The 24,848-nt window shown below is 38.0% G+C and overlaps 1 protein-coding gene across 1 annotated transcript in view; it reads left to right on the top strand.

Moving 5' to 3' along the window:
* The window catches only part of LOC133302839 (uncharacterized), a 38,147-nt gene that overhangs the window by 4,067 nt on the left and 9,232 nt on the right, over window positions 1-24,848 (top strand). The window contains exons 2-9 of the mRNA XM_061502660.1: window positions 3,416-3,998; window positions 4,833-4,927; window positions 5,052-5,126; window positions 5,231-5,392; window positions 5,472-5,550; window positions 5,960-6,114; window positions 8,030-8,093; window positions 9,929-10,008. Of these exons, the coding sequence (XP_061358644.1) occupies window positions 3,416-3,998; window positions 4,833-4,927; window positions 5,052-5,126; window positions 5,231-5,392; window positions 5,472-5,550; window positions 5,960-6,114; window positions 8,030-8,093; window positions 9,929-10,008 (1,293 nt within the window). The remainder of the gene's footprint in view (window positions 1-3,415; window positions 3,999-4,832; window positions 4,928-5,051; window positions 5,127-5,230; window positions 5,393-5,471; window positions 5,551-5,959; window positions 6,115-8,029; window positions 8,094-9,928; window positions 10,009-24,848) is intronic.

Here is a 24,848-nt window from a genome sequence, read left to right on the forward strand (position 1 = left end):
TAATGTTGTTGTAAGCTTTGAATCAAACCAAGAGGAGTAGGGAAACTTGGTTTCATTAAAAAGGACATCCTTGGAAATGAAAATTCTGCCACTGGAGCTGAGACACTGGTAACCTTTGTGATTAGGTGAGTATCCAAGAAATATGCATTCACTGCTTCGAAAATCAAGTTTATGCTGATTATAGGGTCTTAAAAAGGGGAAGCATGCACACCCAAACACTTTGAGGAATTTATAGTCAGGAGGTGTCTTGTTTAACTTTGTGAAGGGAACTTCAAAGTTCAGAGCTGCTGTAGGAAGACAATTTATTAAGTACACAGCAGAAATAAAAGCATGATCCCAAAATTTCATTGGGAGAGAGGCATGAGCAAGAAGGGTTAATCCAGTCTCTACAATGTGCCTGTGTTTTCTTTCAACTACCCCATTTTGATGATGGGTATGTGGGCAAGTAATTCTGTGAGTGATTCCTTGCTGTTTTAGAAGTTGTTGAAATGTACGGTACTCTCCTCCCCAATCTGTTTGGAGAGCCTTGATGGTAGATTGAAACTGGTTTAGGACAAGGGCTTGAAAGTGTGTGAAGACTTGCAGGGCTTCTGATTTTAGTTTTAATGGATAAATCCAAGTAAATCTGGTGTTGGCATCCACAAAGGAAATATAATAGGTGAAACCCATGGTGGATTTGATGGGAGCTGGACCCCAAAGATCACTATAAATTAGATCAAAAGGTTTATCATATGTCTTACTAGAAGAAGGAGAGTGAAGTCTGTGTGATTTACCCAAACAACAAGCAGAACAGAAATTCAAGTCAGTTTTATTAGGAATAGGAAGCTTACAAGAGTTTAGTACAATTTTCAGAGCCTCACTATGAGGATGACCTAGGCGACAATGCCACAAGGAGTACATGTAATTGGAAACTACAGGTTTCTGAGAATCAAAAGTACTATTCTGTATACAAGTTGGAGTGGAGCCAGTACATGAAGTAGAACTAGAGCTAGAAAGATCAGAATTACAAAGTAAGACAGAATTACTAGAGCTAGAGTCTAGTGCAAGCTGCTGACTTGGACAATGGGAAAGTTGAAGACCACTGAAGCGATACAAGCCATCTGTTCCCAGTGTACCTTCCACAAGGACTTCATGAGATACTTGGGATTTAACACAACAAGTAGACGGGTGAAATTCAAATAAACTCCATTGTCACGAGCAAACTGACTCACACTGACCAAATTTTTGGTTATAGAAGGCACAAGAAGTAAATTGCGAAGATGTAAATTAGTGTGTGGTTTCAAAGGTGAAGAAAAGAAGGAAGAACCGGTGGCTTTGACTTGCAAACCTTGACCATTTCCTAAGAAAATTTGATCAGCACCAGATAATTGAGTGCTTTGCAAAAGATTATTAGGATTGGCCGTGACATGCTGAGTGGCTCCTGAATCTGGATACTACTCCAGTGCTTGAACGGTTGGTGGTGTTGGAAGAAGACCTTGGCCTTGATGAGTTAGAGAGGTAGCATTAATCTGAGGATTGAAATGTGGCTGAATCGGATTCTGTGTTTGAGCAGTGGTTAGCATTGCTTGTGGTGGATTGATCTGAGGTCTAACATACTGAAATGACCTCTGAAAGTGAACTGGAGTGGAAGAAGTGAAATATTGAGGTTCTTCAGGTGGAGGAATTGTAGGAACAAAGCTGTCATCAAATCTATACCAGCAACTTTGTACTTGATGACCAAACTTGTAACAAAGTTGGCATTGAACATTTCTTCCTCCACGACCTCTTCCTCTAAAATTTCGGCCAAAACTTCTTCCTCTGCCTCTTCCTCTTACATTTGAGCTATAGTTATTCTGAATGCTTGTGGTTTGATTCTGGTTGAGATCAACTTCAGCAAGTGCAGATCTGTTCATAGATGCATCTTTCTGATTATTGACTTGAAAGGATTTTTGTGCTACATTAACGGACATTGATTCTGACAATAGAGCCTCATTCTGCTTCATTAACATCATTTCATGTGACAAAAGCTCAACTCTTAAATCATCAACAGAGTAAGGATTTTCTCTTGCTCTCACTGAGGCTACAAAGGCATTAAACTCTGCTGGTAGGCCATCCAGAATGATTTTAGTTTGCTCCTCTATTGAACAAGGATTTCTGATCGCTTTAAGCTCATCACATAGGGATTTGATGCGTTTGAGATACTCAGAAACTGATCTTCCACCTTTCTTGATGGTGCGAAGTTCAGATCTAAGTTGTCTTGACTTGGATTTCATCATACCATGGAAGAATTTATGTATTTTCTCCCAGGCCTCATGTGCATACTGAACTCCAACAATTTCATTTGCTACATCTTCTGAAATCGTTGAAAATAGCCACGATAACAACATCTGATCTTGACGTAACCATGTTGTATATTCAGCATTCACTATGCCTCCAATACGATCTTGTTCTGACAGGTACTGAAGTGGAATTTTAGGATTAACAAGAAAAGAGTGAAGCTGATGAGAGGTTATCACCGGATCTACTATTTGATTCCAAAGTAGATAGTTTGTTTCAGTGAGCTTTACACAGCTCTGATGATTGAACAATGACGGAGGTTTGTTATCTGTTGATGCATCACAGTTGTGCGTTGATGCATCGCGACTTGGCTGTGTTGACGACGCGGAAGACATGGTGAAAGATCTTTGTATCAGGCCCTCAAAGAGAGCTCTGATACCATCAGAGAAAATGATAGAAAGTGAAAGTGAGAGAGAGAAAGGAAGAGAAAGAGAGAAAGATCTGAATGTGAACGTGTATTTTCTATTCTAATTAAAGGTGGGTACATGCAATGTGTTGTCCTGTATATAAAGCTATTACACAACGGTTGGTCTGTTGTAACAAACTAGAGACACGTATCCTGTCCACCAAAGCTATAGTAAGCTCACTTAGGACTATATTACTACAGTCAGGGCCCATAAGGCCCATTACAATATGTACATACATAGAGCCCACTACAACAACTACTGAGCTACTAAAATAAACTCCATATATGCTAATAATTTGAACCTGCATATCAAATTAAAAAGACTGTCCTAGAATGATGTGCCAAATTCATAAATTTCATTTGATTGGAATGAGGTTGTGTGAAACTGTCTTAGTGCTTAGGTGGTTTGGCACTTAAGATTGGGATCTGCCTAAGGTTCAATTCTTAGCAATGCTTTGTTGCTGATGATGAAAATTGGGTGTCAATAAATATCAGATAGGGGTATCAATTTTCACATGTATGATTTTGATGCTATGTTTGATTCCTTTAGACCATCGTAGTCCTTAGGATCTGTTGTAAGAGACATATACCTTTTTGTTGCCTCATATACCTGAAACAGATGGCATGACATCTTGAACTAAAATAGAAGAGAATTTCTTGTTTTGCACTTATTGCTGATTGGATTTTTCATAGGTACTCTGTAAATTTTTACTTGGGATCTCGGTTTTGGCATCTTTCATGGAGACTCAAAATCAATCAGAGCCTACAGTAGGATTAACAAGGATGATTCCTCCACCATCCGGAACTTTCCAAGATCGTGAAGACCTCATTAAACATGTTCGTGATTTTGGTGCCAATCAAGGATATGTTGTGACCATCAAGAAGTCCAGAAAGGATAGAAGAGTCATCCTTGGCTGTGACAGAGGAGGTGTCTATCGAAATAGGCGCAAAATTGATGAAAGTAAGCGCAAAAGGAAAGTAACTTCACGCCTTATAAACTGTCCTTTTGAAGCCATAGGTAAAAAGGAAGATGATGTATGGGTTCTTACTATAAAAAATGGAGATCACAATCATGATCCATTGAAAGACATGTCAGAACATCCTTATAGTCGACGTTTCACTGAGGAAGAAGTGAGACAAATCAAATTAATGACTGAAGCTGGTATAAAACCTCGTCAAGTGCTCAAAGCTCTCAAGCAAAGCAATCCAGAACTGCAGTCAACACCAAGGCACTTGTACAACCTCAAAGCAAAGATTCGGCAGGGAAATCTATCAGGTTTTACATCATTCTGGCTCTCCTTGTCAACTAGTTGATCTAGTAATTAGAGCGCTATAGGTTTAATTTCTACTCAATACAAGCATATATTGGTATCATTCTATGATAACTTTAGATAATAGTTGGGGGAACTATTTTTTCACCTTAGAAACTGAAGTATTAATTTCCAAGAGTTGAAAATTTCTATTGCTTTTGAATTCTTCATTTACTGATATTTGGACTTGCTTGTATTCATGATATTCCGTGTCATTAATTGTTCTTGTATGAGTCCATACACAATGATGCCATTCTGTTGTTGTATCATGCTTATGCCTTATATATCTCTTTTAGCAAAAGAGACACTGAAAGAATCATAATTGAAGAGAGAATAAAGTTGCTGCTCCTCATCATAACTGAAAATCAGCCATGTCTAGCTTTTGACTTTTTAGTGATATCTAGAAGTTGGAATTTTTACAATGTATTTTTGGTAACTGGTTCGAGTATGAGAAACACCTTATTTGCAAAATACAAGGGTAACACTTAATACAATCGATCCTCACCCCTGGCTACCCTGGCAAAGTCGGGAAGCCTTGTTCACTGGTATTTGTCCTTTTATCCTTTATTTTTGGTAACTGGTATTCAATGATTTTTTCTAGTTAAGTAGTTTTTTGTTTCCCTGTTCATTTTTCTTCTGCGATAATGTGAAATTCTTTATTGATAAAAGTTAAAAGAGTACTTGATACTTGAGTGCAGAGAGGCTAAATGTATTTGCCCATAGCGTATACTACCACGCTGTTTTAGTGGTTGTCAAAAAACTATATCTTCATCATAACCATGCTTAATTACATCTTGCAGAGAAAACTTTTAAGTCATGGAGGCCAAATAGATCTATTCCTGTTGAGACAAACGATAGTTCATCTGATGGTTCTTTAAACCAAAACTACCATCTGGTATGATTGAAAATCCAAGGACAATATTTTACCTCTATGTAATTTTTACTTTTTCTATCTTTCTCTTTCTTGCTCATTGTAGTTATTAAGTATTAAATTTGTGACTTTTTTTTTTTTAATTTAGCTGAAGGTCCCAAATTTTATTGGAGGTAAATATGTAGATTCTCAAGGCTGTGTTATCATTGATGTTACGAATCCTGTAAGCTGATACATTCTTCAGTGATACTTGTTTGAAATTTTCTGAACATTGTGATAGGTGGTTTATATTAAAATTAATTTTGAAATATATATATCTTTACTCAGGCAACACAAGAAGTTGTATCTCAAGTTCCCATAACAACATACGAAGAGTTTAAAGCTGCAGTTAGTGCAGCCAAGCAAGCTTTTCCTTCATGGAAAAACACTCCTATCACCGCTCGTCAACGTATTATGCTTAAACTTCAGGAGCTTATTCGTAGAGATATTGTAAGTGTGTGACATTCAAACAGATACAATTTCTATCATGCTTTGAATTTGATGGCAGGAATACTTTTTCTTATTTTAGGATAAGCTTGCCATGAATATCACCATAGAACAGGGCAAAACATTAAAAGGTGCCCAAGGAGATGTGCTTCGTGGTTTAGGTTAGTTTCTTTTCCTTCTTTATAGGGGAAAACTAATTCTTTTGACTAAAATTATTTATTTAATTGTTTTTATAGTTATTGTCATGAACCAATTATCCTAAAAACTTAAGCTTTTGGGTGGAGGCACATTAATACATTTATATTATATTTCTAATATGCTCCCTCACACAAAAGCCTATTGGGCTCATGGATAATGTACAAATCAACGTATCTTGTTCTAAAATTCAACTTTTGAATAGAGAAATGAGAGCAGTAAGGATTGAACTAGACAGTTTCATCATAGAGACTCTGATACAGTATCGCGAACCAACTATTCCAAAAGCTTAAGTTACTAGATAAAGGCATATGGATGGTTTTATTTTACATCTCTAACAATTATTTCAAAATGGACTTCCTATCTTTTCTGCAGAAGTGGTAGAACATGCTTGTGGGATGGCAAATTTGCAAATGGGGGAATTTGTCCCTAATGTTGGTAATGGGATTGATACATACAACATCAAAGAGCCCCTTGGAGTTTGTGCTGGAATCTGCCCCTTTAACTTTCCAGCAACGGTACCCTTGTGGGTATGTCTTCCATGCTAGACCTTTCTTCTTTATTTTAGTTAATTCAATATTCATTCTGTTCCTTTATTTTTGTAAATGGAGAAATTGGCTATGTTCTGTGTATAGGCGTGCTCCTTCGAGTAGGAATTGGTCCAGAAGGGTTAACCTGTCTTTTACTTCTTTTTGCAAAACCAAGTTGTTAAACAATCAAAATAAATGTAGAAAGACCATCTAATAATAGTATGTATCACTGTTGCTCCTATTTATCCAAACCTTTCTTCTCTGGATTTCTTTCTTTTTCTCTTAGTAGTTTCAAAAGATGAACTTTATTATTTATTTTTTATTAATGGTTTATGATAAGTCATAAGCTATTGTGGTTAGGAACAAAAAATCTTAGAAATTAAATGCATTCTTTAAAGAACCAATTCAACCCAACAACTTAAGTTGTTAGATGAAGGTGCATGAATAGTTTTTATATTTATATTTCAAAGATGTCCCTTCACGCAAAAACTCTTTGAACTTGAAGTGTGGATAATATACAGGCTATTTATTTTGTGCTAAGAAATTCCACAATATTTATTAAAAGAATGGGGTGCCAATGGTCGAACTAAAGATCGATTGGTCAATGGTCATAGAGGCTTTGATTACATGTTAAGAACCAATTCTCCCAAAAGCTTACTGCTAGATGAAGGCACCTGAGTAGTTTTTATGTTTATATTTTTAACACATTCTGTAACAAAAAATTAAATATATTTCCCTGACTATGTATTCATGCCTTTATGCTGATACAACTATAGTTTGGTACCTGATTCTTCTTGTATCTTCTCGGATGAAGGACCTCTCCGCTTTTGCAATCCAACCAAGAGAGGGCACTCCTTTAAAGATGGACAATTCAAACTTTGAAACTCAAGAATGATCTTCCATCATTTTAGGGCTCGACCTGCTTTGGTCTGTAGATGTGCCCATGATAGCGAAAGGCTCTGGTTCAACGACCCTTTTAACATTGCTTTCGAAATATGGTGACTTAATACCCTTTTCCATGAACATGTTCTGTCACAGACATTGGAATCTTGCTTCTTGATTCTAAAGAGTAGCTTCTCCTCCTTTTCTTTATCAGCCACCATTTCTTGGGTCTTTACCAATTTCGCCAGCATCTTCTTAAGTTCTCATATAGTGGAATCCGAACTAACCCTTTCGCCTTTCCTCTAGGTTATAAGTATCCTTTGTCTCATTCTTCTTCATCCACTCCTTCATGAAGGAGCGTATTTCATCAAGTCCCTCCAATTTTCGGTTGATTTTATTGGTTTCCTTTTTGAGTTCTTGGATAGATTTTCCCTGAGCTTCCACTTTCACTTCAGTGGAACCGATCTCCGTGAGGTTTCGGCAGGTAGGACCATGGTTTTTCAAGGGGACTTGTTAATTTTATTGATGAAAGAAGAGAAAGAAGAAAAGTATCAATTTTATTGATGAACTAGTACAAAACATACAAGAGAGAAAACCTCTCCCAAGAGGCAAGTACTCTTTAACTTGAGAAAACCATCTCAATATACTCTCAAAAGCTATTCTTAACATAGGTGTATTCCCCTTACTTACAAGTCATTAGGCTTCCCTATTAAGCTACTAACTAACTGTTTCTAAGTACCCGACCACCTAACCTAACTACCCTGGCCCTACCTAAGGTCCTTTTACAATCTCAGTTAACAAATGCTCAATCTTCTTGTGCACTTGTTACTTCTTGGAGCTAGGACAGATAACTATTGAACAGATTTGTGCTGATAAAAAAGTTTTTCTGTAACAACATAGGCATGCTGACTCTTGAAATTTTCATATTTGTGGACACCTATTGTTCTTATGTTTACATTAAATTTTGTCTTTGTAAAGCTTTGGCATGCATCAAGTGAAGTTTTTACTAAATTATTTCCTTATTTTTTTTCAGATGTTCCCAATAGCGGTTACATGTGGAAACACTTTTATTCTCAAGCCATGTGAGAAAAATCCAGGTGATTATTTATTTTAGTAAACAAAATGTGAATTTATGGTTTGAAACTATTTTAGACAATCATTGTGGGAACCCTTACCAGTAAGTTTATAATTCATATTTTTAGTGCTTTACGTCATTGGATAAATAGTTTAAGAGCGCGTGTAATACAAATATGATAAAACTTCATAAGAATTAAAATATAAGTATATTTTCAGTAACGGAACTACTAAGTTGGCTAAAATGCGAGGAACCCCCTCCGACTATGGACCTAAGTTTAGAAAAACCTCTTGTGCTTACATACTAACCAAGATGACTACATGATCCAACCAAACAAATCATGTTAACCCTTCTATTAATCATCTGATCTGTAAAGAACCTTGAGATACACCACCCCAAAAGCTAGCTCAAAGGGTGGGAGTGCTCAAGACTTTATAAACTCCACATTAGTTGCACACACAATCAATGTGGGACTATATATCTCAACATTAACCAAAAGAATATAAAAATAAAATAAATAAGCTTTTGAAGTAAGGAGAGAGTAGCATAGGAGAAGAGGAGAAATACTGAGTATTGGTTAGGGTTAGGCTAGGCCTCTATTTATAGCCGAAGTTTAGGGCTCAGACATGGGCTGGACTTCGTACAATTATTTTTCTTTTCTTTTTAATTTCTTATGGCTCAGAATATCGCTTACTCATCATATCTAATCAAATAAAGATTGCTAACTTATCCTAATCCAATCATATTACCAATCAAACAATCAAACATTAATGCATAAATGATTAATCAATTAATAATTCAATTAATCACAATTTATCATTAGTCATAATATATATATATATACATTATTATTATTACTACTAATTTATAATTTATTATTATTATTAATTTATTATTATTGTAAATTACTATTACTTTTCTGGGATATTACAATACTAGTCATGTTCATCGCCGTGGTAGTCTAGATTCACGAGAATATTTACCACACTAGTATATTAGTCAACCTGTAGTTATGTCTGTGGTTAATAGCTGTTAATAAGCTCTATAATTAGTCCTTGATTTGCACATATACTTATGCACTTACAGTATAAATAAGATGGATTGCGTGTACAGGAGAGTCACTTGAGTGTTCCCATCTTCCATGATTCGTGTCTATTGTCTCTGCTGTTTGTGTTCCCTTGGAACTCCACTGTGCATTATTTCCTCTGTTTCCCTTTGCTTCTATGTTAGAATCAGTACTGTTCATAGTTTTTTGACACGTCCTTGGTGGTTTAGATTATGGATTTATGACATTGAGCTTATTTAGGTGATTTTGCATTATGGTAATTCATTGACTTGGGGAATGGTGTTCTCCTGTCTCTGTCTTTGGAATAACCTGGTGAAATTTGTCAAGATGACGCCTAGCTATTCTTGTTTGTGGAGGTTCACAAAAGTACTAGACAATGATGTAGTTTTGTACTATGTTGTTTAGTTGTGATTTTCTGTTGGGATGGCTTCAAATGGGTTGAAGAAAATGCAGTGGTTTTTTTTGCACTGTAGAAGAAACTTCTGGGAGGGAGCTGTTGTTGAAGTGCAAACCACCATGCCTTTTCTGTCTTCTTTTTTAGTCTTTGGTCTGGTTTTGAGATAAAACTGTGCAGGGTGGATTAGAAATAGTTGAAGTATTTCCTATTAGTAATTGCTGGGAGAGGGATGGAATTGTGGCCAGGGAAGAGTTTTTTTTTTTGTTTTTTTATCATGTCTTTCGATCTCTCCTTTTTCTTTTCCAACTCGATTTCCTTTTGTTTTTCATACCGTTGTTTTCTTCCTTTTCTCCTAAAGAGGTGTTGACGATAGTCTTTGCCATTAATTTTTCAGGTGCTTCAATGATACTTGCAGCACTAGCAATGGAAGCTGGTTTGCCAGATGGTGTATTCAATATTGTTCATGGTACCCATGTATGGTAAACTACTCAAGAGTTAGGACCTTTCTTTTCTTCATCATTATTGTGATTATAGCTTATTGTAATCTATAGATGCGTAAGACTTGAATTTGTGGCTCGGGTTTTTCATGATTAGATGTATCTCGTTCTTTATCTTTAGGATTGGAGAAATCAAATATTATTCTCTGATTATTTTGCCAATTTTTTGGCTAATTTTTATATGTTGTTTATTAAAATAAAGAATAATTTTTTGGTAAATTTTTATTATCACAATACTTGCTCTCCTCTGTGCTTGATAACTAGGTACCTCTGTCAACCCTTGCATTCCCTTCCCCTTTTTGTCTTTAGATTGACTTGTTTTGTCTCGAACTCACTACTAGTCTTGGTCACACCTGGTCCCACAAGGTGATACAGTAGCATTGCCAGAAGAAGAAACAGTTAAAGAAACTGGCGACTTAAAGGAGAAGAATTCAGAAGCAGAGGAAGTGGATGATACTAATCAAACAGAAGAACAAAACATAGCTAGAAGAAAAGGGCACCGCGAAAGGAAAAGGCCTTTGAGGTTTAGAGATGACGTGTAAGGTTGTTAGAAAAGTTAGTTGGGGGAAATGTTACGTGTAAACGAAATAGGAGGGAAATAGTTAGTGGTGGGATACGTGGCTATACTTGTAATAGCTATAAAATAGGGAAATTGTAATTCATAAAACACTTTTGATGAATATACATGAAACTTCTTTCTTCTCATCTCTTGAATTTCTCTCTTCTGTCATTATCCTTCTCTTCTCCTCTAATTCTGTTCTGGGTAGAGAATCACCTCTATCAATTGGTGCTTTCATCCTCTGAACTATGGCTCCTGAGACTCGCACTCGAACAGTGGAAGATCGCTGGGAACACACTCAAGCAGATGTAGAAATGCTGAAGGAACAGATGAACAAGCGTTTCCAAGAATTGTCATGCAAATTGGATGCAATCTTTGACAACTACAAAGAACGACAATCACCAAATCTTAGTTCCATTTCCAATCAGCAATCCAATACACGCGATCATGCAGCGGCGAAGAACCTGAGATTGAAGGTCTCATGTTACGATGGATTGACAGATCCACAAGGATGGATCTACAAAATCAATCAGTTCTTTGACTTCTATGATATGGAAGAAGAGCAACGTTTGAAGATTGCTCCTTTCTATTTCGAAGGTAAAGCCCTTTACAATGGTATCAATGGTTCAACAAAAATTCCACTATCGATTCCTGGCCCAAATTCCTTAAATCTCTGCAAACCAGATTCGGTCCTTCGGAGTTGGAAGATTCGCAAGGTCAATTAACCAAACTGTTTCAAACAGGCAAGGTGCTTGAATACCAGGAGCAATTCGAACACTTATCCACTCAAGTGGATGGTCTTTCTGAATCATTCCTAGTAAGTTGTTTCGTATCAGGCTTAAAACATGAAATTCAACATGATGTCTCTGCCTTTCGTCCTTCTTCCTTGTCACATGCAATGTCCCTAGCCAAACTACAGGAATCTAAGTTACACCTCAAGCATCACCCACCCAAATTACATTCTCCTTATCCTCCATTACTGCCCACACCCATACCACAACCGAGGTTTAACCACAACAACCATAATATCAAACCTACGGTTCTAACTACTCACACCAGCCAAACCACCACCCCAACAAACCCCACAGTTACTCATAGACTCACTCAAAGCCAAATTCAGGAAAGAAAGGATAAGAATCTCTGTTTTTATTGTGGTGAGAAATAGTTTAGAGGCCACAAATGTAAACCTTCAGTGCATGTGTTGATTGTGCCTGATGAAGACATTATTGATGATGAGTTGCTTCACAATTCTGAGTGCTTGGATGCTATGTCCAGCTTACCAACAGACACTACTGACATAATCATTCCACAGATTAGTATGCATGCTTTATCTGGGTTTGTAGTGCCTCAAACATTACGTTTTAAGGGCCTTATTGGGAAATCTGAGATGTTGCTTTTGGTTGATGGGGGCAGCACCCATAATTTTGTGCAACCAAGAGTAGTTGCTGAACTGCAATTACCTGTCTTAAATGATCGCCAGTTTGATGTGATGGTGGGCAATGGTCAGGTACTTAAATGTGAAGGATTCTGCTCAGCTGTACCAGTACAAATTCAGCAGCATGTCTTTTTGGTGGACTGTTATGTGTTACCAATACAAGGAGAAGACATTGTACTTGGAGTCCAATGGCTACAATTGCTGGGGCCTATTCTATTGGATTATCAAAAATTATCCATGGAGTTCTCTTGGGGTGGGGAATCAATAAAGCTACAGGGAGACCAACATATCACTTCCATCTCTTTCAATCAATTTCGAAAAATCCAACAACAAGGCCAGGTAGCTTCCTTATTTCAACTATCTGTTATTGATGCTAATCCTACTGTTAGTGATGATAACCATCCAGCTGTGACCAAGTTACTCCAAGAGTTTGATGAACTCTTCCAAGAACCACAAGAGCTGCCTCCACATAGACAATTGGATCACCATATTCATTTACAACCTGAGTCCACACCAGTAAATGTGAGGCCATACAGGTATCCTCATTTTCAGAAAGGAGAAATTGAAAGACAGGTCCAAATGATGCTAGATTCTGGTTTCATTCGCACCAGCACAAGCCCCTTTTCCTCTCCAGTCCTTTTGGTGAAAAAGAAGGATGGATCATGGAGATTTTGCATTGATTTTCGGGCTTTGAACAACCTCACTATCAAGGACAGATTCCCTATACCCACAGCTGATGAATTAATGGATGAATTGGGTGGTTCCATAATCTTTTCCAAGCTGGATTTGAGAGCTGGGTACCATCAAATCCAGTCTGATGATGTGCACAAGACTGCTTTTAGAACTCACCAAGGCCACTATGAATTTTTAGTGATGCCCTTTGGTCTCACAAATGCTCCTTCTACCTTCCAAGCCACCATGAATGTCATTCTTCAACCCTTCCTCCGTAAGTTTGTGGCTGTGTTCTTCGATGATATACTCATTTACAGCTCCTCCATAGAGCTGCATTTGCAACATCTGCAAACTGTTTTGGACACTCTAAAGTTCCATCAATTTTATATCAAGAGGTCCAAGTGTACATTTGCTCAACCAGCCGTAGAGTACTTAGGACACATTGTCTCACATACAGGAGTGAGTATGGACACCAACAAGATTAAAGCTATGTTGGAGTGGCCAATTCCAAAAAACCTCAAACAGTTAAGAGGATTCCTTGGACTTACAGGATATTATCGAAGGTTTGTCTATCATTATGCTACCATTGCTGCACCTTTAACCGAATTGTTGAAGAGAGATGCTTTCAATTGGTCAGAATCTGCTCAACATGCTTTCCTGCACTTAAAGCAGGCCATGACTACAGCTCCTGTTTTAAAGCTACCAGACTTTACCAAAGAATTTGTCATTGAGACTGATGCATCTGATGTTGGCATAGGTGCAGTCTTATTACAAGAGGAGCATCCTATTGCTTATTTTAGCAAGAAATTATCTCTTCGAATGCAAAGAGCTTCTGCTTATGTGAGAGAACTCTATGCTATCACCGAAGGTGTCAAAAAATGGAGACAATACTTACTAGGAAGGCAGTTTGTTATCCGCACAGACCAGAAGAGTTTGAGAGCTTTGCTTGATCAGGTAATTCAAACACCTGAACAGCAATACTACATGGCTAAACTCTTGGGTTTTCAATATTCCATTGTGTATAAACCAGGCAAGGAAAATAGAGTGGCAGATGCCCTCTCTCGAGTTCCCACTGTCTTTTGTTTCATGTCCCTTTCTAGTGTCCAGTTTGACATTCTAGAGAAACTAAAGGCAGAAAATATGCACTCATCTTTTTTCCAACAATGGTATATTGACTTGACTGCAAATCCAGAAGAACATGCTGACATGGAGATCAGAAATGGTCTTTTATTACAAAGAGGCAAGTTGTTTCTAGATCCATTATCTCCTTTGATTCCTACAATTCTACATGAATGTCATGCTACATTGTCTAGTGGACATACTGGAATTCAGAAAACTATTGCTCGAGTCAATAGTAGTTTCACTTGTAAAGGTTTACAAAAAGCAGTTACTAATTTTGTTAAATCTTGTGTGGTTTGTCAACAAGTGAAATATTCTACACAGGCTCCAGTTGGTCTACTTCAGCCAATTCCAATTCCAGAGAGAATTTGGGAAGACCTCACCATGGACTTCATTATTGGACTGCCCTTATCCCATGGTTATACCACAATCTTAGTGGTTGTTGATAGACTATCAAAGCAAGCCCATTTCGGCTGTCTTCCAAAAAAATTCACAGCTCCTAAAGTAGCTGCCCTTTTCTCTACATTGGTATGCAAGTTACATGGCTTACCAAGGTCTCTTATTACAGATAGAGATCTTATTTTCCTAAGCCGTTTCTGGGTGGAATTGTTTGAACTCAGTGGCACAACATTAAAACGCACAACTGCATACCACCCTCAATCAGATGGACAATCTGAGGTTGTGAACCGAGTCTTAGAACAGTATTTGAGGTGCTTTGTGGCTGAGTTCCCTAAGCAATGGTCTAAGATTCTACATTGGGCTGAACTTTGTTACAACACTACTTTTCATAGTTCAGCTGGGATGACACCTTTTAAAGTGGTATTTGGCAGAGATCCACCTTCCATTTTGGATTATATTACTTCCTCTACTGTTTCAACAGATGTGGATCGCGTGTTGCAAGACAGACAGGTCATTTTACAACAATTGAAAACAAATTTGCAGAAAGCTCAAGCTACTATGAAGAAGAATGCTGACAAACATCGCAGAGAGGTGAATTTTGATGTTGGTGATTTAGTTTGGGTTCATCTCCAAACCATATCGACAACATTCTGTAGCGGATCGTATGTCTCATAAACTATCTTATAGATACTTTGGTCTTTTTGCTATACTTAAGAAAATTGGATCAGTGGCTTACCAATTGGATTTACCAACCTCAGCAAAAATCCATAACACTTTTCATGTCTCACTGCTCAAGCCATTTCGAGGAGAACAACATATTCCTCCTTTACCCCTGCCTGACACATTTCTTGGTGGTCTACCAGTATTGGAACCAAAACGAGTTATAGCACTTCGAATTCTGCAACTCAACCAGCAAGTCCAAATTGAGTGGGATGGTATGCCTCAGGACATCATCACTTGGGAGAATGTAGTTGAATTTCAACAACAGTATCCATCTTTCAACCTTGAGGACAAGGTTGATTTTAATGCAGGAGGTATTGATACAGTAGCATTGCCAGAAGAAGAAACAGTCAAAGAAACTGGCGACTTAAAGGAGCAGAATTCAGAAGCAGAGGAAGTGGATGATACTGATCAAACAGAAGAACAAAGCATAGCTAGAAGAAAAGGGCACCCCGAAAGGAAAAGGCCTTTGAGGTTTAGAGATGACGTGTAAGGTTGTTAGAAAAGTTAGTTGGGGGAAATGTTACGTGTAAACGAAATAGGAGGGAAATAGTTAGTGGTGGGATACGTGGCTATACTTGTAATAGCTATAAAATAGGGAAATTGTAATTCATAAAACACTTGATGAATATACATGAAACTTCTTTCTTCTCATCTCTTGAATTTCTCTCTTCTGTCATTATCCTTCTCTTCTGCTCTAATTCTGTTCTGGGTAGAGAATCACCTCTATCACAAGGGTTATTGATGTTTTTCATCAATCCTTTTGGTTTTTATTTCCTTCCTCGAGTTTGTTCGCTTCTTTGTGTCTTGTACCTTTCCTAAGCCTATCTCTTAGGTTTTACCTATTCCTCCTATTATGCAATTAGGGGGAGCCAAAAAATATGGAATACTACCATTCACACATCAATGGGCACAAGCAATAATCCACACTAAGTGAAATCAACACCATATTTCAATCTAAAACCTTAAGGCGTTAGGTTTATGGGTCTTTATAGTTATATGTTCCTTGCTTAGCCTATTCCTACTTGATGTGAGACTTTATCACTAACAATTGGATAGTCTAATATTGAATTGTGTAATAGCTTTACAAGAGTTCTCTATTTAAAGAGACTAAAAGCTCTAATGGGCTAAGCCTAAATATACTTCTAGAGTATTTTAGCTAATACAAATAATAAATAAATAATTTTAATATTTTCAACATTCCCCCTCAAGTTGATGAATTGATATTTATCATTCCCAACTTGCTAGTAAGCACTTGAAACCTATCATTATGAAGACCCTTAGTCAAGACATAAGCCAATTGACAACCAGAAGGAATATATGGAGTAGTTATGAGTCCACTATCTAGTTTTTCTTTGATGAAGTGGCGATCAATCTCTATGTTTGGTTCGATCGTGTTGGACTGGATTGTGAGTTCTACTGATAGCTGATTAGTTATCATAGTAACTTCATAGATCCTTCATATCTCTCCTTGAGATCATCGAGAATGATTTTCAGCCACAATAATTCACAGATACCTTGAGCCATAGCCTGAAATTCTGCTTCTGCACTTGATCTAGCAACCACATTTTTTTTTTTTTTTACTTCTCCATGTGATTAGATTTCCACAGAGAAACATACAATAGCCTCACTTGATCTAGCAACCACATTTTTTTTTTTTTACTTCTCCATGTTATTAGATTTCCACAGAGAAACATACAATAGCCTGAAGTAGACCGTCAGTCAGTCACAGATCCAGCATAATTGACGTATGTATAAACTTCTAAGGTTAGGTTTCCTTCTTTCTGGAACAATAGTCCTCTGCCTGATGTGCCTTTCAGGTATTGGAGAATTGTTTCTCCCTCGAATCATGCATGAATTGACTAACAATACTAACTGCATAAGCTAGATCAGGTATAGTATGAGCTAGATATATCAATCTTCCCACTATTCGTTGATACTGTCCTTTGTCAATTGCAAGGCTCTCATTTTCACTTCCTAGTCTGTGATTCTACTCAATTGGAGTACTGGAAGGTTTACACCCGAGTTTTCTTGCTTCTTTAAGGAGGTCAAGAACATACTTTCGTTGACAAATAAAAATGTTATGTTTTGAATGAGTAACTTCTATCCCAAGAAAATATTACAAGTTTCCAAGATCTTTAACTTCAAATTCAGCGGTCAGTCTTTTTTTCAAAGCACATTTCTCATATATATCATCCCCTGTTATAATCATATCATCAACATAAATTAGAAGGATAGTGGTCTTATCTTCCTAAGAATGTTTAAAGAAGAGTGTATGCTTGTATCCCAATGAAAGCATAACTTTGGTAAATCTTCCAAACCAAGCACGCGGGGATTGCTTCAAGCCATACAACGCCTTTTTCAATATGCAAACTTTATTATCTCCATTTGTAGAGTTAAATCCTGGTGGGATCTCCATGTAAACCTTTTCTTCTAATTCGCCATTGAGGAAGGCATTTTTCACATCAAATTGTTTCAAATTCCAATTAAAATGAGCAACAAGAGACAAAAAAACTCTTATTGTATTCATTTTGGCCACCGGAGCAAATGTTTGTTCGTAATCAATACCATAGGTCTGTGTGTACCCCTTGGCTACCAGTCGAGCTTTATCTCTCAAGAGTCCCATCAGAATTATACTTCGAAGTATACACTTATCTGCATCCTACTGCCCTTTTTCCATTTGGCATGTTAATAACTTCCTATGTATTATTCTTCTCCAACGCATTCATCTCGTCATGCATAGCTTGAACCCAATTATCATCCTTTAATGCTTCATGTACTGATTTCAGGATTGAAATGGAGTCAAGTGCTGTAATAAAACTTCTATGCTGCATAGAGAGATTCTTAGAGGAGACAAAATGAGAAATAAGGTGTTGAATAGTGGGTACAAGACCTTTTCCCTTTCCTTACAACAATGAGTAAGTCATCAAAATTAATATCAGGTTTAGGAATAAAAGTAGTGTATTTAGTACTTTGATAGTGGGTACAAGACCTTTTCCCTTTCCTTTTCCTTCGTCTATGTCTGGTTGCAATTGCTGGCGAGGCAGTGTGAGTTGTTTCTTCCTTTGCTACACTAGTTTAGGTGTCCCAACTTTGTGTACTCTCTGTCGATGAATAAGAGGCATGTCACATGAGGAATCAGATGAATTTTCAAACTCAGCAACTAAGTCTTCCTTATCAACTTGGGTAAGAGATGTGGGTAAGAGATGTAGGTAGCAAAAAGGGAGACTCAGACTCAAAGAAAATGGATGAAGCTTCTATACTGTTCTCCCCTTGAAGCTGAGGGTTTTGAAAGTAGGACTCAGATTCATAAAAGCTAACTTCTATAGAGATAAAGAATTTACGACTTGGAATGTGGTAACATTTGTATCCTTTTTTGTTGGGAGCATAACCAAGGAAGACACACTTAAGGGCTCTAAGCTCTAATTTTCTCCGATTTTGTTTATGGACATAGACGAAGGTAACACATCCAAAGACACGAGACTGGAGACTCTGCATAATTGGAACAAAAGGGGAAAAGAGAGGACATGAAATCAACAAGACTTACATGGCCAAGAATTCTGGAAGGTAAGCAGTTGATCAAATAGGCTGCAGTTAATACAGCTTTTCCCCAGTAAGAGTTAGGTACAGATGTCTGAAACAACAATGCTCTGGTGACTTCAAGAAAATGGCAATTTTTTCTTTCAGCAACCCCATTCTATTGAGGGGTATCCACATGTGAGTTCATGAACCATTTCTCTGTCTTTAATAAATTGGTAAGGACGATGATTAAATATTTTGTACCATTATCTGATCTCAAGCGATTGATACTTTTACCAAACTGGGTGTCAATTATATTATAAAATTGGATAAACAACTGTGTTACTTCTGCCTTATCTTTCATCAAGAATATCCATGTTATTCAAGTATAATCATCAATAAAAGAGACAAACCACTCAACATCAGAAACATTAAGGACCTTGGAATGCCCCCAAACATCAGAATGAATAATAGTAAAAGGTTCAACATTTTTTATTGCACTCGAAGGAAAAGATGTACGATGATATTTTGCAAATTGCTAAACATCACAATTGAAAGACTCAATAGACTGTGACTCTGATATGGGCTCACACGTAAGAGAAATAGGGCCCAAGCCCAAACAAGTCAGTTAGCTGAGGAAGGATCTGGTACGGGTGCACAACATAAAACGGTTAAGGAGGGAGAGATGTGAGAGGGAGTGGGATAAAAGGGAGGCATGTGGAGCATGAAGGGCATCTTGGATCTGACCTTTGGTTGGGACTTGGGAGAGACTAGAGCCTCTCCACGCTCTAGAACTATCCTCACTATTTTTTATTTCCTTGTATCTTTCTTCTAGTTTGTCACTATAATTAGGATTACATTTCCTCTATAATTGGCAATTTGCAGCTGAACGTTTCTGATTGTATCTTGGAGTAATTTGTTATCAATATTATTACTGAAATTTTTGCTTGTCTCTATCAATTGGTATCAGAGCTCCGATCTCGGGGCTTTGTGGATGGTATTCACGCGCGCTATGGATAATCGATGGGAAAATATGGAAGAAAGAATACGAAGCAGCGAGTCAGTGCAAAACGAAGTGTTACAACGATTGTGAGCTACGGAAAGAGGACAAACTGAAATTATCCGTCAGTTGGAAGACTTGGCAAGACGAGTGACTGGGTTGGGAAACAGAGAACGGTCACCCCAGCGAGAAACACGGGATGGAGGAAACAATTCGAAGGATCAGTAGACAGACGTCAGCGTCAGGGAGGAATGGAGTAGATACCGAGGCATTTGGAGGTCCTTATTTTTTCAGGGGAAGATGCGTATGGATGGTTGAACAGAGTAGAGAGGTATTTTGTCGTGAATGGAGTGGCGGAGGAGGATAAGAAGGCCACTGTTTTGGTCGTTTTGGAAGGAGAAACGTTGAACTGGTTCCAATGGTGGACATTAACACCAACAACGCGGACTGGGGAATGTTTCGGAGGAGCTTTTAAGCAGGTTCCAGCCAGAGGCCTTGGAGAACCCATATCGTTCTCTTTATACACTCAAACAGACGGGAACGATAGCAGAGTTCAGAGTTGAATTTGAGAGAGTGGTTGGGGCATTGAGGTTTGAGGATGAGGAGCTCTTGAAGGGGGCCTGGCTAAACGAGGGTGAAGGATAGTATACGGGAGGAACTTCTGATGAATCCAACGCTGCGTTTATCAGACATGGTGAAGATGTCCCTGAAAATCGAACAGAGGAATTGGGCATTGGTGGAAGAAGGCGTGGGTCTCGCTGGAACGACGTCGTTTGGAGCTAAGGCAACCTTACCGCGTAGAGATGGACTGGGCCCAAACGAAATTAGGCCCAATGGAGTTGGGGCTGGGCAAACGGGTGCGAAAGTGGCCCAAGGGGCACTAAATAATTTGGGGAACCCTAATTCCTTTGCTTTAGACGCACATAAGGGCATGGGGCTTCGAAGGGGGTTCCCTCTCCGACGGTGACAAGCAAGGAAATAGAAAATAGTGAGGATAGTCCTAGAACAATTGGAGAGGCTCTAGTCTCTCCCAAGTCGCTGCCAAAGGTCAGATCCAAGATTCCCTTCATGCTCCACATGCCTCCCCTTTATCCCACTCCCTCTCACGTCTCTCCCTTCTTAACCGTTTTCTGTTGTGCACTTGTACCAGATCCTTCCTCATCTAACTGACTTGTTTGGGCTTGGGCCCTATTTCTCTTACGTGTGTATACTTTAGTATACGAGCCCGTATCAATACTCTGGTACGGGTGCACAAGGGAAAATGGTTAAGGAGGGAGAGACGTGAGAGGGAGTGGGATAAAGGGGAGGCATGTGGAGCATGAAGGGCATCTTGGATCTGACCTTTGGCTCGGACTTGGGAGAGACTAGAGCCTTTCCAATTGCTCTAGAACTATCCTCACTATTTTATATTTCCTTGTTGTATCTTTCTTCTAGTTTGTCACTGTAATTAGGATTACATTTCCTCTTTAATTGGCAATTTGTAGCTGAACGTTTCTAATTGTATCTTGGAGTAATTTGTTATCAATATTATTACTGAAATTTCTACTTGTCTCTATCAGACACAAACAAAGATGGAAACATAGACTTAAGTAAACTAAAAGTAGGATGACCTAATCGCTTATGATGAAGCCAAATGAGAGAATCTGATGTAGACTGACTGGCCATCAAAATCTGATCCATGGTACATTTGAAAGAAAATGACCTTGAAGGTCTAGGCATGTGAGAGGGAAAAACAAAATTTTTCGAGCGGAATAACACATACCATATCAAGAAACATGCTTTAGGGCATGGATGTTACCTTGTTTGCTTTCCTTAACTTGAAGACGATCAAGGTGAGGCTTGAAGATACAAGCCCTCTAATGTTGATCCACACCACCCTTTGTCAAGACGGAAGAACTCTTCTTCGAAGCCACCAATGAACACCCAAGGAGGCAAGCTAGGCGTCCCAATAGGTGAGGAAGGAGGCAAGGTTTCAAGGTGTTTAGATGAGAGAATTTTCAGCTTGTAATCTCTCTAAAATCGTGATGTTTGTTGTATGAGAGAATGGCCCTTTTATTTCCAAAAATCCTAATCAAAAAATAGCACAAAAAGGAAACATATAAGGAGATGAAAGAGGAATTAATTTGATTCAGATTTTCACTAAAAATCTGATCATGGAGCGCCCCATTTGTGGAAGAAAGAAAGGAGTTGTTGCAAATCAAATCTAATCAACAATCTCCTATCATATTCTCTTAAAACTAAGTCTGCACCTAGTCAAGATTCTGACCAAATAATCATTATATGATCAGCCCCCTTTTGTGCGCCCAATCAGCCCAAATCTTTTCCAAAAATATTGATTAGTTGCAATTCAAATTGAATCAACTAAATCAAATATTTCCTCAATCAATCAAATCTGAATGGAGCTTGATTTGTTGATTAAATGACTATCATCAAGCCACCAAATCAGCGCCCCTTATCATCTTTGATTCTTTCCAAAAAAGTATTGATTAGTTGCAATTTAAATTGAATCAACTAAATCAAATATTTCCACAATCAACCAAATCTGAATGGAGCTTGATTTGTTGATTGAATGACTATCATCAACCACCAAATCAGCGCCCCCCTTATCATCTTTGATGATGTTCAAAGATCTCCTCTTGATACTTTGGATTTGATCTTGACAAGATACTATCAAGATTTTATCCTTTCTTTTTTGTTATGAAACTTCCTTTCATAGCCAATTCAAATTTGAATATTATAATTTAAATATTCAAATATTAAATTCAAAATTCAAATTCATAATTTAAATTTTAATTTAAACATTAGATAATTAATTTAACTAATTAAATTAATTAATAATGTCTTGGACCATCCAAGCCTATTACAACATTACATGTGCCCCTTTCCCTCTTAGGTGGGCATCTAAACTTCTTCTTGGGCCAACAACCATTATTAGGCCCAAAAACCTTTTATGCTATTATGTCATGACAATAAGGTGTTAGTGTGTGACCCATTAGGCCCAACATAGCCACTGACATAAATGGGCTTGGGCCCAAAAAGTCCACAACCCATTTAATGACAACACAGAGCACTAGCAATGCTTTGTTGCCCTAGAGCTAGTTAGGTTAAAGACGTGATCATCCTATTATATATATTTGGTTGCCGTATGTATTTCCTTTCGTCTCGGTTACCTTCTCATTAAACCTAGGGTAAGGAAACGTATCAACCCTTGCGGTTTAGGGTAAGCTTGATTCGAAATAGGGAATCTTCAATTTACGGACTCTAAAGGCAGATCATCTTATGATCTCTTTTACTATGCATAGATTCCCGAGTCCCTGTAAATGTCATCCTGATTTCTCCGGTTTACAGATAACCTAATCCCTTACAGAGATTTGACGAATTCCTTCAGCTTATCACCCTAGGCCTGTGCTCTTTCAGGACATGCCCAAAAGTATACCTATGAGTCTCCATGTTTCATGCAGACGAGGTATACAATCAAGACATGCCTTCTAGAACACAGTCTAGGTGACAACTTATGGTCTAAGGAAAGACATACCCAAATATTAAGAGACTGCTCTAATGATACTTCTGTAAGATTTCCTCATAGAGTCTCTTTGTGGGTCTGTTCAGTGCGGGCTATACCCTTATAGGTCCACCCACGACTTTAGCTAAGGCATCTCCATATCTGTAGCTCATGAGGTCTTTACCTTGCATCCGAATACAAGTAGATAAGTCGTGCTAGTCTTACCCGAGATCACTGTCCCCATTCTCAGTGTCTCTAGACTAGGAACATTAAATTAGGAATAAACATCCGGTATCCTTATATCCTCATGATCGTGATCTCATCACAGATACTTAAGAGATACCTATTTTATTCCAAAGGGTTTATCCAGTTACTCATATATATAATATATTAACAATTATACCGAAACAAATATGAAACAGGATAAATAGTGCTTATTATTAATTTACGACAAAGAATGTCTACATCTTATGTCCTTATTTAATCAAAAGGATTGTCTCTAGGACATCCATATACTAACAACATTCTGCAGCAAATTTTGGAGCCAGCTAATACAACTCACCCTATTCCTTAGCAACTCCAATCGTCTTCCTCGTGATGAGATCCTGAAAAACACAATGAGCAGGGAAAAAGATTACAGTGCAATTCAAATCTGTAAAGTCTGTAGTAAGTTTATAAGCAGAAAGGAGATTGGTAGAAAGTTTGGGAACATAAAGAGCATTCTTGAGACACAAGGAGGGTTGAATTTTAATTTTACCTGAACCTGCAAATGATGTATGTGATCCATCAACTACAGCTATGGTACGGATACCAACAGTAGGATTATAAGAAAGAAAGGGGTTAGTGCAGCAAGTCATATGATCAGTAGCACCAGAATCCACAATCCACGAAGTTTTGAAATCAGTACAAGAGGCAATAGAAGAATGAGTGCATGAGTTCTTACCAGTCATAGCCAAAGTACCTGTATTAGAGGGCTTATTGAGAGATTCAAAGACAGATCTAAGCCTTCCCAATTCCTCATGACGAATAGTAGTAAACTTACCAGGCATAAGTGAGATTTCATTGACGAGGAATGTCTGAGGGAGCTAAAAAAGATTGACCACGTGAGGTTGACTTACCAAGCCTCTCCAGAAGTAGTTGTTTTCCATGAAGATGGTAGCAAACCTCTTTCGTGTGACTTGGTCTTTTACAATTGTTACACTAATGCCCATCTTTGCTGGATTTAGAAGAAGAGGACCCCTGAGGTGGCTTAGCCGAGATCATAGTAGATCCGTCAGTGGACTTAGAATCAGAAAAAGCTTAAGTGTTAACTTTAAATGAGAGCATGACAGATCCTTCGGATAATTTGGCATCTATCATGACAGTCCTGCAACTTTCTTCACACCTGACAATGTGAAAAACTTCAGAAAGAGAAGGTAATTTTTCCTTACCAAGAATTTGAACTCGAATAGGGTCATATTCTGAGTTGAGACTTCAAAGAAAATCAAAGATCCTATTTTGTTCAATGGAGGTGGGTCAGAGTGGTTGCATCCTCGCTACACTCCATCTTTAAACTCTGTTACTGATCAAGCTCAGTCTATAACCCATTCAGAATATCATAATATACTCTGTTACAGAAAGAGAGCCTTTCTTGGTAGAAAAAATCTTATTCCTCAAATCATAGCAGGTGGCAGCATCTTACTTCATTGAGTAAGTCTGTCTAAGAACATCCCAGATCTCAAGAGCGGTAGGTAAGAACATGCAATGTTGACTAACCTTAGGAGTCATAGAGTTCCATAGCCACGTCATAATAAGAGAGTCTTCATCATCCCAATCAGCAAATTTTGGATTTGTTTTGGCAAGAACAGGTCCTTCAAGATGAATTATTTTATGACGCCCTTTAAGGATGATAC

Source organism: Gastrolobium bilobum, unplaced genomic scaffold (genome assembly GCF_033153095.1).
Source record: "Gastrolobium bilobum isolate Gb01-03AN ecotype WA unplaced genomic scaffold, APGP_CSIRO_Gbil_v1 utg16061, whole genome shotgun sequence".
Classification (NCBI taxonomy): domain Eukaryota; kingdom Viridiplantae; phylum Streptophyta; class Magnoliopsida; order Fabales; family Fabaceae; genus Gastrolobium; species Gastrolobium bilobum.